The sequence below is a fragment of the Lycium ferocissimum genome, unplaced genomic scaffold (genome assembly GCF_029784015.1).
Source record: "Lycium ferocissimum isolate CSIRO_LF1 unplaced genomic scaffold, AGI_CSIRO_Lferr_CH_V1 ctg15448, whole genome shotgun sequence".
NCBI classification, from domain to species: domain Eukaryota; kingdom Viridiplantae; phylum Streptophyta; class Magnoliopsida; order Solanales; family Solanaceae; genus Lycium; species Lycium ferocissimum.
Window position 1 is genome coordinate 1 of NW_026716045.1, and position 16175 is coordinate 16175.

The following is a 16175-nucleotide window of genomic DNA, read 5'->3' on the forward strand; positions in this document are numbered from 1 at the left end:
TGTCCATAGCAATTACTTTATGGAATTAGCATATCATGAACTTTAGAACTTTTAGGCTCACTTAAGGTCATCATCATCATACTCACATCATATCTCTTTTATTTATCTTATGAAAAGCTTTTTATAACCGTGGACTCATAATTTCCGATGTGTAGGAAAGTCATGGAAACATAGGAGAATTCATGCCATAAGAGTCATGCCTTAGAAAGAGGGGACTAGCCTTACATACCTTTTCCTTTAGCTATTCTACCGCTTGATCGTTCTCCTTCAATGCTCACGTCTTTACCTTCAAGGGAGTTCGTATAACATTAGCTAAATGATTATAAGAACATGCTTACCAAGGGTAGAGAAAATTGGGCAGCATTTCCTTTGTTTATAAAACTTTTCCCATATTCCATATCAACTTCCAAACATCCATAACAACATTCACAATATTATAAGCAACAATCATCATTCATCTACATTCCACATTTCTCAATTTCACTCCAATTTCTCCATAATCGTGGTCATAGCTCACTATTGCGTTTTCTCACATATAATACTTATCCCATGTTCTAAATGTCATTGAAAACGTACTTACAATCACAACATATCAATATTCATGATTCACTCCAAACTACTACTCAAAATCTCATTATTCCTATCTTTGTGACCCATTTTCTATCTCCTTCCATCATCTAAGTCTTTCAACCTCTCATTACCTTAAACAACATGAAAATATCATAGAACTTACCTTAGATAGTGTAGGAATAAGCCTTGAGCGGAAATACTTCTTTTTCACCAAAACCCTAGTCCACTTCTATTGGAATTCCTTGGCTTGGATGAACTTTAATGTGTTTCATACACTTGATTTTGTTGGTTTGATGAAGTTGATCACAAATCCCTCTTGAGTTATTATGGATGAAGAGTGGAGAGGATTCTAGAGTATTCTTGAGGTGTGAGGTGAAAAATGGAATGAAATAAATGAGGTTGGGGTCCTTATATCAACTTAAAAATTTTGACGACTCTCGGACATACGGACCAACATACGGTCCGTATCTTTTATATTGGCGTATGTAAGCGTATGTTTGGTCCGCGGAAGGTCCTCATTCGGGTAGAACATACGGCCGGACATATGGCCGCATGTTTATACGGCATTATGTTAGACCGTATGTTGCCCAACTCTCCGAATTCGTTCTCGTCGACTTGTTTGATCCAATCCTTATGGAACCTTCTTAACACTTGTTTAACACCTCAATACCAATCTAAGGGACATTATAACTCTTCTCCAAAATATCATTAAGCAATCATTAATTCGATACTCGTAAATCTTACCCGACACACAACATATACCTTGTTTTCCTTAACAACTTTCGTCTCCTACCTCGAGTGTCTTTGAAATCTCATTTAGAATCATCAAATGTTATTTATTACTTTCAAAACATCGAATACGTTGTGCCCTTCGTTAGTCTATTCACTGTACGTTAACGGGAAATTTTTCGAGGTGTAACAACAAGAAATCATAAGATCTGTATATGGGGAAAATACCATGGCCGGGGTACGGGAACATCAACTGTATTTCTCTTATAACTTATAAGAATATAATAATATGGAAACTCTCTTACTCTTTTATCGGTTCATATCATAGGATCATGCTAAAAAAAGAAGGAATAACCTTAACATACCTGGAGATATATTCAATCGTCCGACTCTTATTCCTTGAACTCGTAGGTCTACTATTAAGATAACATAGGCCTTAATTAGGCTATTCACCTTACTCACTAATCATCATAATTACGAAAGAGTTTAACAACTATGGACAACATATCCCTTGAAAACGTAGAAAACCCTCAGCTCCTAATTCCATCCAATCTCAACTAAAATATCAAGGATAACATTAATGACAACATTCTCATAACAAAATTGTTATATCCTGCATTTTGTGCAATCGGATAATTCAAGACAATTGCGGGAGGACGACAAGCAAGGCCCTATTTTTATTTTGTTAAGCATATGAGTGGCTTATGAAGCATTTAGAAGCGGAATTATTAAGAAAGGTCAAGGGCATAAAGGAAAATTTGCAATACGTTTCGTGGAATTATGGAGGAAGACGAAGGGTAAATTTGGAATTTGGAAAACAGTTTAATGAATTACTACTTGTCATGAAAAATACAATTGGGCTTGAAATTTTTAAGAGAAAGAAAGGGGGCCCAACCGGCCATGGGCATGGCCCAAGCCCATGTGGGGTGTAAGTGATAATTTTAAAAGATGACTAAGTCATCTTTATTCCATAATTCACTAGAAAATTCAAGAACAAAAGAGAAGATAGAAGGAGCAAAATCTAAGGCCTATTCGCCAAGTGCAAGGTTCCAAGAAAATTTGCAAAAAATTTCCAAAATCATTTCCTACCTATTAAAGGGTCTTTAGCAAGGTGGAGTAGTCATTGAAGCAAGAAACCACATATTTTGTGGGTTGCAAGTTCTAGCCAAGAAGGAAGAAAAGAGAAAGGGTAGAATTCACTTTCTTTTATATGTTATGGATGTTTATGCATGTTGTAGTATGCAAAAGTGAGTGAGATTCATGAAGAACAAGATTATAGGTGGTAGCCGTGCATGTATATGTGTGTATAGAAATCATGTTTTAATTATTGTATCTAGTATTTGGTTGTTATTGTTGTGAATGCTATGTTGATGATGGAAGTTGAATGATTTTTGAAGAAGTTGTAGCTTGGTAGGCATGATGTTAGCCGTGTGTGCATGGTGGTGTGGCCGTGTAGTTGTGGTGTGGCGTGGAGAAAGATGAGCCAATTTTATTTAGTGTTTTGGTCGTTGTTGTGTTGTGGATACTATGTTGCTAATGAATGCATAATAATCTTGTAAAGTTGTAGAAGTTGGAGACTTGTGATTGAAGTATTTGAATTGAATATTATGTTCTTGTATGTATGAAAGATAATGTTGTTAGTATGGTGTTGTTGACATATGAATCATAATGTTCCTATTGGAGTTGGAAGGTTTTGAAGTAAGTAGTATATTGATTGAGTTGTTATAATGTAACTTGGGTTGAATATGGAAATTGCTAGTATGGTTGTTGATATTGTGTTGTTAGTTTGGCCGGGTTGAATTCCCGGATTGTTGTTGATTGAAATTGGCCGCGCCGAACTTGGTGGAATGGAGTATTTGGGGAGGTCTTTGCCGAAATGTCGGTAGCCAAGTATTATTTTAAGAATTCAATTCTAAAGGCACTAATCATGTTTGGTAAACATGACCAATTTGTAGATTCTGGCGGATTTGCGACTTGAATTTGGAGTGGCATAAGGAGCGAAAAGAGGTATGTAAGGCTTCACCCTTCTTTCTATGGCATGTCTTAGACGTACTAAGTCGGATACGAGCCTCGGGGACAACCCTATTCTCCGAATCCGCACCTGACAGTTTCCTTTTTCATTCGGTGGAATTGAACTAGAACATGTGCAAAATGTTGAAAAACCTTCCCAAGTCTCTAGAACTTTCATAAAGAGGACCGAATACTTTAAGATCCTCTGTAAGTAACGTCATGACCCGTAACATATGTAAATTATGTACGCTATCTCATTCGGCCCGAGGTGGGCCCCTTGTCCCCAGTTTTCCTATCGCTTCGTTGACTTGTTTTGGAGTAGAATCCTAAGGAAACTTTTGATCCTCGTCCTGATTATCAACGATAGGTACAGCACTATCCTAATGTAAGAATGTCTACGATGACCGTGATAACGATAATGCTAAGAAAGAACATACGTCCTTGATAAGTACGACAAAGATGGTTCCTTGACTAAGGTGAAGAATATGATCTTATAATGATAACGATGGAGTCGAAAATGAGAAAATGCCTACGATAGATATGTTGACGATATGTTCTGCTATAAAAATGAATGTATGGAAATGCTAAACGATTTCTTGATATCTCAACTCTATTATAGGGAATGACTGCTATAAAGGTTCTAAGTAGATGAACTATACCTTATGACCCTATTTGACGTTTTTCTCATAATGACACTTTTCATTGGTAACCTCGCCTTGTGATACACGTATATGTGCACGGATATGTATATGTATATGTGTATGTATATGTAAATGTACATGGGGAAAAGGGGAAGGGCAATTGTTTCCACCGATTCGGTGGATTCCATCCGGACGCGGGATATGGGATGGGAAGCGTACGCGCGTACGTTTATGTGATGTATGATATATATATATATAATCCGATATACTTGGGACACCGTTGGGGAGGGGGTGGGAGAGCGATGTATTCGGCGTACGTGTGTAAGTAAGAGATACCGTTTTCGAAATGTTTGTTTTACGTATACGGGGATACGGGACACCGTGTTCTGAGAAATGGGCTAAGCTTGCAGGGTATCTGCCTACAGGACATACATATGTACAGGTTATTTCTGCACCAGGATGAGCTCCGTATATCTATTCTGTTATTATTCGTACCCTATATTCAGTTACTACGTTATCACTTATGCCTTACATACTCGGTACATTATTCTCTCGCGTCCTTCTGTGGCCCGGCTGCGTTTTCATGCCGCGCGAGTCGGCGGAGATTGGGACGGTTTGGGTTCCTAGAAGCCTCACCAGCAGCACTTAGCAGCGCTCCAGTTGTTCCGGAGCCCCACTTCTTTGGTACTATTTTGTGTATATGTATATTCGGGCACGACAGCACTCGGCCCTTCTTATGTATATGTGTACAATGTTAGAGGCTCGTAGACAGATATGTACAGTAACTATTTGTACTCCTGATTATCCCCGTCGCTGTATAGTATGATCGCAAAGCTTATTAGCCTATGTTCATAATTGTGCTATTTATGTTAAAGCAAAAAAAAAAAAGGGACGGTGTAGTTCATACGTGCAATAAGAGTCAGCGGGTTCGCTCGGCTCCGAATATGGGGTCGGGTGCCCATCACACCCTAGTAAGATCGGGGTGTGACAAAAATATACCCAAATACATCCCTCAATCATCTCTTGACATAACCCCAAAAGCAATATTTAACCTTTCATTGACTTATCACTTTCATAGCTATCTTCTCTTCATAGGAACCACCAAAACTCTTAGTAACTAACTTAAATACAAGGGTAGAAATTATTTACATACCTTGAGGGGTCAAGAATCACTTTAACTTCAACTTCCTAAGCTTTCCATTCTTGGAGAAACCCTAGAACCAACTTCTTCTTCACCTTCCTGCTCGGGTTTACGGGGTCCGGGTCTTGTCAAATCTTTACTACTATGCCATAAATGTTGGGAGAGCAAAATATTAGGGTATTCTGATCTAGGAAAAAGAGAAATAAGACATAAAGTCGTGGACCATGTATTTATACTCGACTTCAGTGATCCGGTTCGACGAGCGGGTCAACGACCCGTCGACGTGTCGACAGTCCGTTGACGTGCTCGTTGACCTACGCCTGCAGAATGCAGGGCTGCGGAACCCTGTCGACGCCGCACAACAACGGTCCATCGACAGGTTCGACGCCCCGTCGATCTTGACTGGTGTCTGCAGACTTTTTTAATTCGGTTCAGGTCGCGTCGATTCGATTCGTTCGACTTCAAATCCTGTAAATCACCAGGAATACCTGCTGGTACCATTGCACACGGGGTAGGACACTTCCTATCTCCAAAAATTAGGCTCGGGTCTCAATTCCCAAGGTATACCCGACTAGGAAATCATAAGTTCTACCACTACGAAGACGAGGGGTGTAACATTTAGTCAAGTTATGTTATATCCCGTATTTCATACGTCGGGATAATCCGAGTCAACCTTGAGTAGTTAAGGGCAAACCATTCCGAGATATGAAGTAGAGACTTTGTATGCTCTAAAGGCTTAAGTTGTGTATGATTTTATTGGTATGGAAATGTTAAGGAAGCATTTGGGGTTAAATTCCATTTTTAGAAAGTATGCTATTTTTGGAAAGTGTATTATTATTTGAAAAGAAAAAAAAAAGAGAAAAATAGGGACATGTGGCCGGCCATGTGGCATGTGGGCCAAGGCCACATGTAGTCTTATACAAGGTATTAAAAAGATGACTTAGTCATCTTTTTGTTAACTTCCAACACTTAGAATTTTCAAGAAAACTCAAGAAACTTTGGAGAAGAGCAAGAACAAGAGAGGTTCGGCCACCTCTTGGAAATTCAAGCCAAAGATTTAGCCATCAAAAAAATAAATTCTTCAAGCAAACTTGCTAATTCAAGGGTGCTTATTAACGTGGAAGAGTTGTTGAAAGCGTTGGATTGCTCGTTTTCATTATTGGCCAACTTTAGAAAAGTTGTGGAGTTGAAGAAGAAAGGTGAGTTTAATATTGTTTTCTTGTGTTATAGATGGTTTATATGTGTTGTTGTATGCTAAAATGGAAGAAATTCATGATAGAAATCGAGTTGAAGTTGGGTCGTGTAGGTGGTGTTGGCCGTGCATATGTATGTTATGTTGAAAGTAATGTATTAATTCTAATTAGCATGTTTTGATGGTTGTAGAGTGAAGAAAAGAATGAAAATCATCTTTATGTGTGAAGAAGGTGTTGGCCGAATAGGCCCCTCATTGTGTGTTAAGAATGAACAAAATGTCGTTAGTATTTTCGTTGTCGTCGTTATGGATTCTACGATGAAAAATGCAAGTTTAATGACTCAAAGTGATGTTGTGTTGGTTATGGGTTGATTTAGAAGTTAATGTGAATTTTATGTAATTTTTGTAGTTATGGAAGTTGTATTGCTAATATGTGGATTATTGGTGTAACTTATGAATTTGGAAAAGAAGAAGGTGTGTGGAGTTGTTTTCGGGTTTGGGGGAAAATTCGGGTGAGTTGGAGGATTGTTTAGGTTGTTTGGAAAATTGTGTGAATTGTTTAAAGCGTTCTTGAATATTGGTTGTATGGTTTTGGATTAGTAATCGAACGTATAAACGTTGATGTTAGTTTGAAAATAAGTAGTTGAATGGAAATAATGAATATTGTTGAATTATATTAAGGAGTGTATTTAATGTTAGAATGCGTTGGAATTGAATATTAATGTTGCTAGTTTGGTTGTTGGTGTTGTTGTTGATGAATTGGGCCGAGTTGAAATCTCGGGGTTGGTGTATTTACAGGGGAAATGCTGCCGAAATTTCGGTAGAATTTGATGTTTGTTTGGAATAGAATTCCTAAATGTCTTCAACTAATGTTCGATATCTATTGACATTGTGTAGACCTTGGAGAGCCGAGACTTGAGTTGGATTCGCTTAGGGAGCGACCGAGGTATGTAAAGCTCACCCTTTCTTTCTTGGCATGCCTTAGATGTAGGGAAAATATCCTACGAGCCTCGGGGTAGCTCCCCTCTTGAGATCCGAGCTTATACACGTATCTTAATTGCTTCTAAAGATCCACTCTCTTAATGGAACCTAACTAAGGTCCTTATGTTTTCATTTGATTAAATTTTAAAGTTTTGTAAAGAATTTTGCCTTTAAAGGAATCCGAAACTACAAACGCTCGTAACTTTCGTGGACGAGCTCGGATCGCCCCGAAACCTTATAGGTGACTTCATGTGACATAACATTCCCCCAACGCTCATAGGCGGGCTCGGATGGAGTTGACACCCGTCCGTGGGGCCCGCGGCTTTTCTATGATTATCCTTAATGACTTTTAAGAAAGATTTAGTACTATTGTCACCTTGACTTCCGAGTATGGATTCTCTACTTATTTGATCAGTTTAGGATTATGATTTTTATACATTTTAAATGAGGATTGACACGCATATGACTTCGATATGTAATTATGATTTCTAAGTCCGGTTTGATAGGTTCCGAGAGATGTCCGAAAGGTACTTGATATAGTTCTTGTTCGACTTTCAAATGATAATTCGTTTAACTTATTTCATCGAGTCTTTGAAATGATTTATGTGCATGTGGTTTCTCACTACTCTGCTCGTGCGAGCGTTGCTATTTCTTTCATTGCGTCCGGGCTGGGCATGTATTCGTGCAATTCACCGCATTGTTCACCGCGTCCCTCACTAGAGGGGGGGGCACGTTATATATATATATATATATATATATATATATATATATATATATATATATATATATATATATATGATGTGTGATGACGGGGAGGTAGCCAGGATGGCATACGATGATTCCATTCACCGCGTCCCTCACTAGAGGGCCGGGGCATGTTACATGTATACAGATATGATGATTTTACTTACCGCGTCGCTCATTAGAGGGCCGGGGCATGTTATGTATGCATATGTTCATGGTGATTTCTCTATTTATGTTACTCAGTCCATTAATGATTTTGAAAAGCATGATTTACGTTCGAGGTAAGCGTCATGAAATTCGGTTACTGTACTACTTTTCTGTCCTCTTTATTTCCGTATGACTCGATTCTTGTGTTCTTGCTTTACATACTCGTACATATTCCGTCGACCCCCCTTTCTTCGGGGCTGTGTTTCATGCGCGCGCTTGTAGTCTCGGATACTCGTTTGGGTGAGCGCCACTTAGGACCCCTACTCAGCTATTGTGGAGAGCTCCCTTGTACGGAGCCCAGATTTTGGTACAGGCTCCTTTGCTACATATGTATATATTTATTCAGGGTACGGCGGGGCCCTATCTCGTCATATGGTACTGTTATTACTGTTAGAGGCCTGTAGACATAAACGTGGGTTGTGGGTAGCCTTTGTACAGTTGTGTATATGTTTTGTAAATCCTCAGGTTGTATATATGATATATGTAAATATGTGTGCGCGATGTCATGCCTTTTGTGCGTATAAGTTCCTACTATGTTCGTCATGATCTGAGTATAATTGATAGGTGGGTACGAGTGCCCATCTCGGGCACTAGTCACGGCCTACGGGGCTGGGTCGTGACAAGTTAGAGTCGACTGGTTCTTATATAGGTGATATACTAATGGACAAGAGTCAATATAGTAACACACTAAGCATAAAAAAGATAGAATTATCATGAAGTGTGATGCAAGCATGGTTCAAATACCTTATTAGACAAGATAGGAGAATAAGGTGCAGATGAAAAGGTCAATTGAAACACAAGCTATTCTAAAGTAATCAGATGATCAAGTTGTAGGTTCAGCAAAGTCTTCCTTTAACAAACTTTTGAGTTTTTAGAGAATTTCCATGTATATTTGACAGTTTAATATTCACAAGCAGATAACAATTACTTTAACGAGAAATTTATTGGGAAGGAGAAAGCTCTCTAGAAACCCTAGCCTCCCATGCAAAACCCTAAATCATAAACCTACGCCGCCGGCTAAATGGCCACCGTGACCGCTGGCCAGCCACCTCTGTTGGCTGGCCAGACTTCTACTACACCTACTCCAACCATTGACAATGCCCGCAATGACCCGACAATTCATAAACTAGACTTTAGAAAAATCTTTCAACCTATAAACCCTAACTCCATGCAAAACCCTACATCAAGTATTAATGTAAAGAAAGTAGATTATCGTAACGGTGTTCCTGTGCTTCATTGGGCATAAAAGGAGGTAGATCATATGGAATCTCTAGAGGATTTGAAGCATGTAGTCGTTGGTAAATTCTCGTATGGATGGCCATCATTGGAAGAACTCAAGACACTTATCCCAGAGCAATGTGGGATGAAAGGAAAGTGCCAGATTGGATTGTTTCGTGATAGACATGTCCTTATTAGATTATCAACAAAGGAGGATTTTGTTAATCTATGTTCGAAGGGTGTATACTACTTGCAATCAAGAGATGGTTATTCTTATCAAATGAGGCCTTTGATTTATTACTCTAAGTTTAAAGTTGATGAAGTGCTATCAAAGTTTATATCTTAGATATCTTTTCCTTATCTGTTACCTACGTTCTTTGTGAACGAAGCTTTGTTTTCTCTAGCTTCTGCTATTGGGATACCTTTATAAGTGGATCTGGCCACTATAAATCACACAAGGCCAAGTTGTGTGAGAGTTAAAGTTATCATGGACTTATTAGCAAATCTCTCTAGTTATGTAGATATGGAGATAGAGGATGAGGAAACTAAAGAGGTTAGAGTTGATAAAGTGAAGATTCAATACGATTACCTCCCAAAGTATTGTAAAGAATGTAGGTTACAAGGCCACAATGAGAGTGAATGCTGGAAACTCCATCCTGAGTTAGTAGCCTTTAAAGATGATGATGAGGAAGGAGCACTTGATGCTGCAGGTAAAGGCAAGGAAGTGATGGTCAAGGAGGATGTTTAGGCTCCTCAGCCTCAGAAGAAACAGTCTCATCATAATCGAAAGAGGTTTAATGCTAGGATGTTATCTAGTGGAAGGATTCTTGGCAATCTTGGAAATTGGAATATTGTTAAAGACACTACAGATCTCAATGGTCCAAACTAGGATAATGCAGCTTCAAAGGTGTTAGAGGTGAATACAAAAGAGAATAAGGATTCAATGGTGATAGTTCAAAACAAGTTTGATGTGTTACAAGATCAAAGTCTAACAAATGATAATGATGGAAACAATGGTGAAGATTATGAACTTAACAATGCTGTTGTCCCTTATGATCAGGATTTGATTAGTTCTGATGAGCAAAATAAAAAAGATGCTGTGATCAGCACTTCTCATGGTCAACAGTTGATTGCTCTACAAGATGCTCCAGTGGTTGAAATTACAGCTGACAAGAAGGAGCATGAAGTGGGGCTAGTTGAATCAGACTCAGCTCCTGATCATGCAGTAAGTATAGAGGAAACTGCAAGTTTTGTAGTGCCTAACCTTGACAAGCCATCAGACATGGTGGAGGATCAAGTTGCTTCAAATCAGAGTGTTCCAAAGCAGATTAAGAAGTAGGAGCAACTTAGAGAGATGTATGAGGTGGAGGATGTTGACATAAGCTCAGTAGACATTCATGGTAGTAAAGAAATTGACAACACACAAGCCTCTCCTACAAATATGTCATCATCTAAAGGGAAGTCAGAAGTCCCTGGGAGGGTGGATGATAGCATGGATGAAGAGAAGACTGAAACTAATAGTCATATGGAAGAAGCAATTTTTAACATAGATTGTAAGTCAAGGGAAGATATTGGCATAAGTGCAGACAGTCACCAGCTGGATGCAGCTGAAATGTCTCAGGAAAATGAGTAGGAGGAATTTGTGGTTGATTTGGATAATGCCTGTCCAAACAACTTGCAGATTGTTAGATCTTACCCTCCTGAGAAAAGTTCTTATTCCCAGGAAAGAAATTTGGCCCTGGCTATTGTCCTTGAAATTAAGGAAGTTCAGCCACTGAATGTAGGTAAAAAGTTATCTCCTAACAAAACGTTGGATGATGCTATTTCTCATAATCCTAAGATGAGAAGGAAAATAAGGCCCTGGACAATCTAATGAAAGAAGATGCTGATAGTGCCCCTAAAGAAATGATTCTTCAAAAGGTCTGTAAAGAAACAGGAATTTCTCCAAAAACACAAGGTAAAGGGGCAAAAAAGGGGAAGAAACAAGGTGTCTCAGAAGTTCAACAAGCAGTAAGGATCATGCCAAAAAGGGGTAACTTAAAGAAGTCTTCTAAATGATTGTTAAATCTCTTTTTTGGAATATCAGATCAGTGAATTCTCAACAAGCTTTCCATAGAGTTCAAATGTTAAATAGACTTCATAAATTTTTCTTGGTGGCTCTGATGGAACCTTTTCAACATCAGAGACAGATTCAGAAGTACAGAAGGAAACTTGGTATGCCTTATGCCAATTTCAATTGTAATGGTAAAATCTGGTTCTTTGTTCAAGAAAAAGTGGATGTAGAAGTACTTCTGGATACTAAACAATCTATTACTGTTAAATTATTCTTCCAAGATCTGAATAAAGCAATGGTGGTTTCAATGGTTTATATTAAATGTAATGAAGGGGATAGATTGCAGTTGTGGGGTGATATATATGGTGTGGCTAGTAACATGGCATTATCTTGGCTGATTGGTGGTGATTTTAATGTCATTTTAAATGAAGAGGAAAAAATAGGAGGTTTTGTTAGTTTCCCCACAAGAGTATGAAGATTTTGCATTATGCATGAATTCTTGTGAACTGCATGAGATTCCTTTTAAAGGGAGTCCTTTCACATGGTGGAATGGTAGGGCTGCTAATGATTGTATTTTTAAGAGGCTGGATAGAATGTTGCATAATGAGCTATTTCAAGACTGGTTTGGCAATTTAGAGGTGGAACATTTGTCTAGAACAGGATCTGATCATGCTCCATTACTTTTAACTTGTGGGGATCAGGTGCAGAACTATTTTAAGCCATTCAGATTTCTTAAATTCTGGGTGGAACATGAATCCTTTCTAGACCTTGTTAGACAGCAGTGGGAAGAAGAATTATCTGAAGATGTGTTCCTGTCATTTAAACTCAAGCTGAAGAAGGTGAAAATTGCTTTAAGTAAGTGGAGCAAGGAGACTTTTGGAGATATCTTCAAGCAACTGGTTATCAGAGAGGATATAGTCAAAATTAAAGAACAACTGTTTGAGGAGGATCCTTCAGAAGAGAATAGAATGGTGATGCAAAGGGCTCAAGCTGAACTTAAACTATACTTGCATTATGAAGAAGAATTTTGGAGACAAAAAGCTGGAATGGACTGTTTCTCAGAAGGTGATAAAAATACAAGGTTTTTTCATAGTTTGGTCAAAGGTAGGAGGAACAGAATCCAAGTCAAGAGAATTCAAAATGCTGATGGTATATGATTAGAGGAAGCTGACAAAGTTCTTTGATGAGGCTGTTTCATTCTATCATAGGCAATTTTCTCAAGAAGATCAGATTGAAGACTCTCCTATTCTTAATCATGTTCCTGAAATGATTAAGGAGGAGGATAATGTATTGCTTGCAGACCAACCTACTATGGAAGAAGTGAAGAAAGCTATTTTTGAATTATCAGGTGACAGCGCTTGTGGACCAGATGGTTTTTCTGGGATATTTTATCAAAACTGTTGGGAAGTGATCAAAGTTGATGTGGTTAATGTAGTTAAAGCCTTCTTTGAGGGTCAGACCCTTCCTAAGTCAATTACTCACACCAACTTAGTACTGTTGCCAAAGAAGAATGTGGTGGAAACATTTTCTGATATGAGGCCTATAAGCCTCAGCAACTTCATTAATAAGGTCATCTCTAGAGTGGTGCATGACAGGCTTGATAGACTGTTACCAGCTGTGATATCTTCTAACCAATCAGGATTTGTCAAGGGCAGGAATATTATTGAGAATGTATTGTTGACACAAGAAATTATTACAGACATAACAAAGAGAGGGAAGCATGCCAATGTTGTTATTAAGTTGGATATGACAAAAGCATATGACATAGTTTCATGGCTATATCTCTGTAAGGTAATGAAGAAAATGGGATTTTCTGAGGTATTCATTGATTTAATATGGAGACTATTGCAAATAACTGGTATTCTGTGCTATTGAATGGCCATACTTATGGTTTCTTTCATTCAACAAAAGGAGTCAAGCTGGGAGACCCCCTCTCTCCTGCTCTATTCATCATTTCTGCAGAAGTACTTTCAAGAGCATTGAACTCTTTATTTGATCAGTCAGCTTTTACAGGCTATGGGATGCCAAAGTGGAGTTCTGCATTGAACCACCTTGCTTATGCAGATGATACCATCATATTCTCATCTGCAGAGAGTAATTCCTTGCAGCTGATCATGGATACTCTTCAAGAGTATGAAACAATATCTGGACAATTGATAAATAAGAGGAAAAGTTCTTTCTATATGTTCAACAAGGTATGAAATCAGTTGATTCAACAGGTGGAAGCAGTAACAGGATTTATGAGAGGTCAATTCCCTTTTACATATCTTAGTTGTCCAATTACTCATGCAAGGAAGAGAAAAGTTGATTATACTTATCTGTTGAAGAAAGTCAAGGACAAGTTGCAAACTTGGAAAGGGAAAATGCTGTCTTATGGTGGAAAAGCAGTATTAATCACTAGTGTTCTCCAAAGCATTCCAATCCATATACTATCTGCTATCAGGCCACCAAAATTTGTTATAAAAGAGCTGCATAAGATCTTTGCAAAGTTCTTTTGGAATAACAAGGAAGAAGGGAGAAGCAGACACTGGTCATCATGGCTTAATATGTGCTTACCTAAACAGGAAGGAGGGTTGGGGTTCAGGTCCATCTTTGACATGTCAAAAGCTTTATGCGCTAAACTTTGGTGGAAGTTTAGAACTTCTAGCTCTCTCTGGGCTAACTACATGTGGAATAAGTATTGCAAGAAGCAGATCCCTCAGTTAGTACAATGGAAAGGAGGGTCTCAAGTTTGGAAGATGATGGTGGAGGCAAGAGACAGTACTGAGCAAGAAATACGGTGGGAACCTAAGATTGGGAATTCTAATGTGTGGTTTGATAACTGGACTAAACTAGGTGCTCTTAACTTTGTGGTTCCTCATAGCTGGCCAGTCAATGATCAGGTTGAAGATGTGGCTGAATTAATGTCAAATGGCACCTGGAATGTCCAAAAACTCCTGCAGTTATTCCCTGAAGATATTGTGCAGCATATAATGCAGGAAATTGACATTAAGCATGCATCTAATGAATGGGATACACCATGGTGGATGATGACTAGCTCAGGAAAGTTTACTGTAGCCAGTGCATGGAAGTTGCTGAGACAAAGAAACAATGTAACAGTGCCTTTCCATAACATGTGGATCAAGGGTGTGCCATTCAAGATTTCCTTCTTCTTATAGAGACTTTGGAAGTTTAAAGTGCCAGTTAGATGAGGTGGTGGAAAGCATTGGTATTGCTATAGTTTCTAAATGTTGTTCTTTGTAATTCTGCTAAGCTTGAATCCATTAATCATTTATTTCTCTATGGAGATTTTGCTGCCAAAGTTTGGAGTGTCTTTAATGCAGCAGCTGGATTGGCTATGAATTGTGTTCAAGTTAAACATGCTATCAGAATCTGGTGGGAGGTCATTATAAGCTGAAACTTGTTTTTAAAGCTGTTCCTGCTTTTATTATTTAGCAAATATGGAAATGTAGAAATAATCAATTACATGACGGCACCATGACTTTTAATAGGGTGGTATGTGATATCAATCTGAACATACACTTGTTATGCAAGGTGTTGTTCCCTGGGCTGAATGTTCCAAAAAGGTGGCATCACATTGTGCAGTTTTTTGAAGAGTATAAACCTACAGTTGTTTATAAAGTGATAAGGTGGATGAGACCTGCAGCTGGATGGTTTAAGTGTAATACTGATGGAGCTGCTAAAGGTAATCCAGGGCCAAGTTCTGCTGCTTGTTGCATCAGGAATGAGGAGGGAGATTTGGTGTATGCTGCTGCTAAGAAGTTACAGGATGGGTCAAATTTGGTAGCAGAAGCTGAGGCTATTAGAATGGGGTTGAGATATTGCTTAGATAAGCAACTATTCCCACTGATTATAGAGACTGACTCAATGGCAATGAAGATGATCCTTGCTGCAGAATGGAAAATCCTATGGGGTATTTTAATGGTGGTGGAGGACATTCAAAGAATGAGAAGAGATCCGATGGTGACTGTGGTGCACATACACAGAGAAGGGAATGGACTTGCTGATTTTTTTAATTAACATGGTTTTTTATTTTGCAAGTACAATTAACTTCAATAGTTTCCATGAGTTACCAAGTCAAGCTAGGAGGATATTGAACATAGAAAAGGCTGGAATTCCAAATTTGAGAATAAGAACAATACAAGATAGAGCTCCAGACTGATGATCAGGCATACAAAAGAGCCATTTCCAATATGCATCGAACTAGTACTTGTCATGACCCGGACTACGGGCCGCGACGGGTATCCGGGGCTAACCACCGAACACCGCTCACTGTACTGCTTGTCTACTATCATTCATACTATATGCTCATTATCATATAACTGGCATCTTCTGAAATACATTTGCTTTCATAAACATAAGCCCTTCGGCTATCAAAATAATATATACATGCATATACACAAGCCATGGGACCATACTATCCACACTGCGTATCTACGAGCCTCTACTAGAATACTAGACATCTGGACGGGACAGGACCCCGTCATGCCCAAAAGATATATAGATACAGACATATGTACCAAAAGGACAATCTGTGGCACCTCCGGAATATGGAGTGCTCTCAAATCAACCGCTAGCTCTACGATGGGTCACCTCTGTCTACTGTGGGCATGAACACGACGTCGAAGAAGAAAGGACGTCAGTACGAACATTGTACTGAGTATGTAAGGCATAAACAATAATGAAGCA

General features: G+C 38.7%; 1 protein-coding gene across 1 annotated transcript; it reads left to right on the top strand.

Moving 5' to 3' along the window:
* Positions 1-11305: 11305 nt before the first annotated feature.
* Positions 11306-15506, top strand: LOC132042454 (uncharacterized). Its single transcript, XM_059432992.1, has 8 exons — positions 11306-11443; positions 11617-11932; positions 12015-12567; positions 12695-13344; positions 13449-13617; positions 13759-14578; positions 14740-14868; positions 14922-15506. The coding sequence occupies exons 1-8, from the start codon at positions 11306-11308 to the stop codon at positions 15504-15506; spliced, it is 3360 nt and encodes a 1119-aa protein (XP_059288975.1).
* Positions 15507-16175: the final 669 nt, after the last annotated feature.